General features: G+C 42.8%; 1 protein-coding gene across 1 annotated transcript in view; it reads right to left on the minus strand.

The window, feature by feature from the left end:
* Positions 1-536, minus strand: part of LOC104955764 (drebrin-like protein B) — a 2,372-nt gene extending 1,836 nt beyond the window's left edge. The window contains exon 1 of the mRNA XM_010783157.1: positions 266-536. Coding sequence (XP_010781459.1) covers positions 266-348 — 83 coding nt within the window. The 5' untranslated portion in view covers positions 349-536. The remainder of the gene's footprint in view (positions 1-265) is intronic.
* Positions 537-1,549: the final 1,013 nt, after the last annotated feature.

Here is a 1,549-nt window from a genome sequence, read left to right on the forward strand (position 1 = left end):
CACTACTGCAGTACTTTGAGGCAGTACAGATACTTATACACACATTACTGCAGTACTTTGAGGCAGTACATATACTTATACACACATTACTGCAGTACTTTGAGGCAGTACAGAGATATATATACAAATTACTGCAGTACTTTGATACACATTAATGCAGTACTTTGATACAGTACAGATATTTATATACACATTACTGCAGTACAGTGATATAAATACACGTTTGAGAGACCCAGGAAGTAGTACTTTGTGTATTTGTTCTCACCAGTTAGTGTCCACCTTCCCGTCCACCACCTGTTTGTAAGCCTCCATCAGAGCAGGTCCGTTTCTGCTCAGATTCACCGCCATGTTGCCTTCACTGACCCAACCACACACACAGAACACACAGAACACACAGTACACACACCTGGGTCAGAGAGTACTGAAGTACTGCATCGTTGAGATGGAGAGTACTCAGATCCTCTCCTGCTGATCCGGTCTGAGCAGAAACCTGCAGATCCACATTCTGCACAAAGTACTCACTCCGCCCAGAAAGTACAGCATGCTTTAATACCGGGGTGTGTTCCCTTCGGCACAGACACATCACAACTGCAGTACTGATACCACCCTGTAGAGTACTGTGAGGTTACATGGAGAGTGTGCCGTACGATGTATTCAAAGTACTTAATTTTAAAGAATAAATCAGCTCAAAGAACTCAAATGAAACCGGGATTGTGTTTTAAGGTAAGTATTGCTTAGACAGTATTATGAAGTTAAAGTACTTGAAGGAGTATTGTGTTTGCATTAAAATGTGTTTGAAGTACTTCAATATAAAATATAATGATAATATTAATAATAGGGATGAAACCCTCTGTAATGGTCACACATGCAGAGCACACAGCACAGTGACATGTGTTCTCTGCTTACATCAGGGGCAGCTATTGTACAGCGCCCGGGGAGCGATGGAGTGCGGGGGGTGGGGGGATGTCGGTGCCTTGCCTCAAGGGCACCACCGGCAGGCAGGAGGGTGGAACTGGGGACTGGGTACCGGTCGGGGACTTGAACCGGCGGCCCTACAGCTCCCCGTCCAAGCCCCTACTGACCTGAGCCACTGCCGGTCAAAACTGTAAAGACTTAAGTAAAGTAGTTAATACAATATGATTGTACAGTAAAGGATAAGTATCTGTGCAGCGTACATGTAGATATGAGTACTTAAGAGTAAAGAGTAATTATATACAATAAATGGAAGTTAAAGTAACTTAGAATAAAAGTATTTACTTATGCAGTGAAAGTATAAGTAGGTTTATGCAGTTTAATGAAGTTAAAGTAGCGGAGGGTCTTCAGAGGTGACTGCGTCAGGCACATTTTATGCCTTTTAGAAATATGATAACAATCCCCCTCTGAGCACATGTTTATTTTACACTCTTAACATTAGGTATAAGTACACTAAATACACACACACACACCACACCACACACACAGTGTTTTCTCAGGTGAGTTATTCCTTATCCTGTATGTCAGTGTAGTGGTAAGGCCCTTAGTGTGCAGAGCCATTCCAGCTACACACTCC

The sequence above is a fragment of the Notothenia coriiceps genome, unplaced genomic scaffold (assembly GCF_000735185.1).
Source record: "Notothenia coriiceps isolate Sejong01 unplaced genomic scaffold, NC01 NC01_scaffold00000660, whole genome shotgun sequence".
Lineage (NCBI taxonomy): Eukaryota > Metazoa > Chordata > Actinopteri > Perciformes > Nototheniidae > Notothenia > Notothenia coriiceps.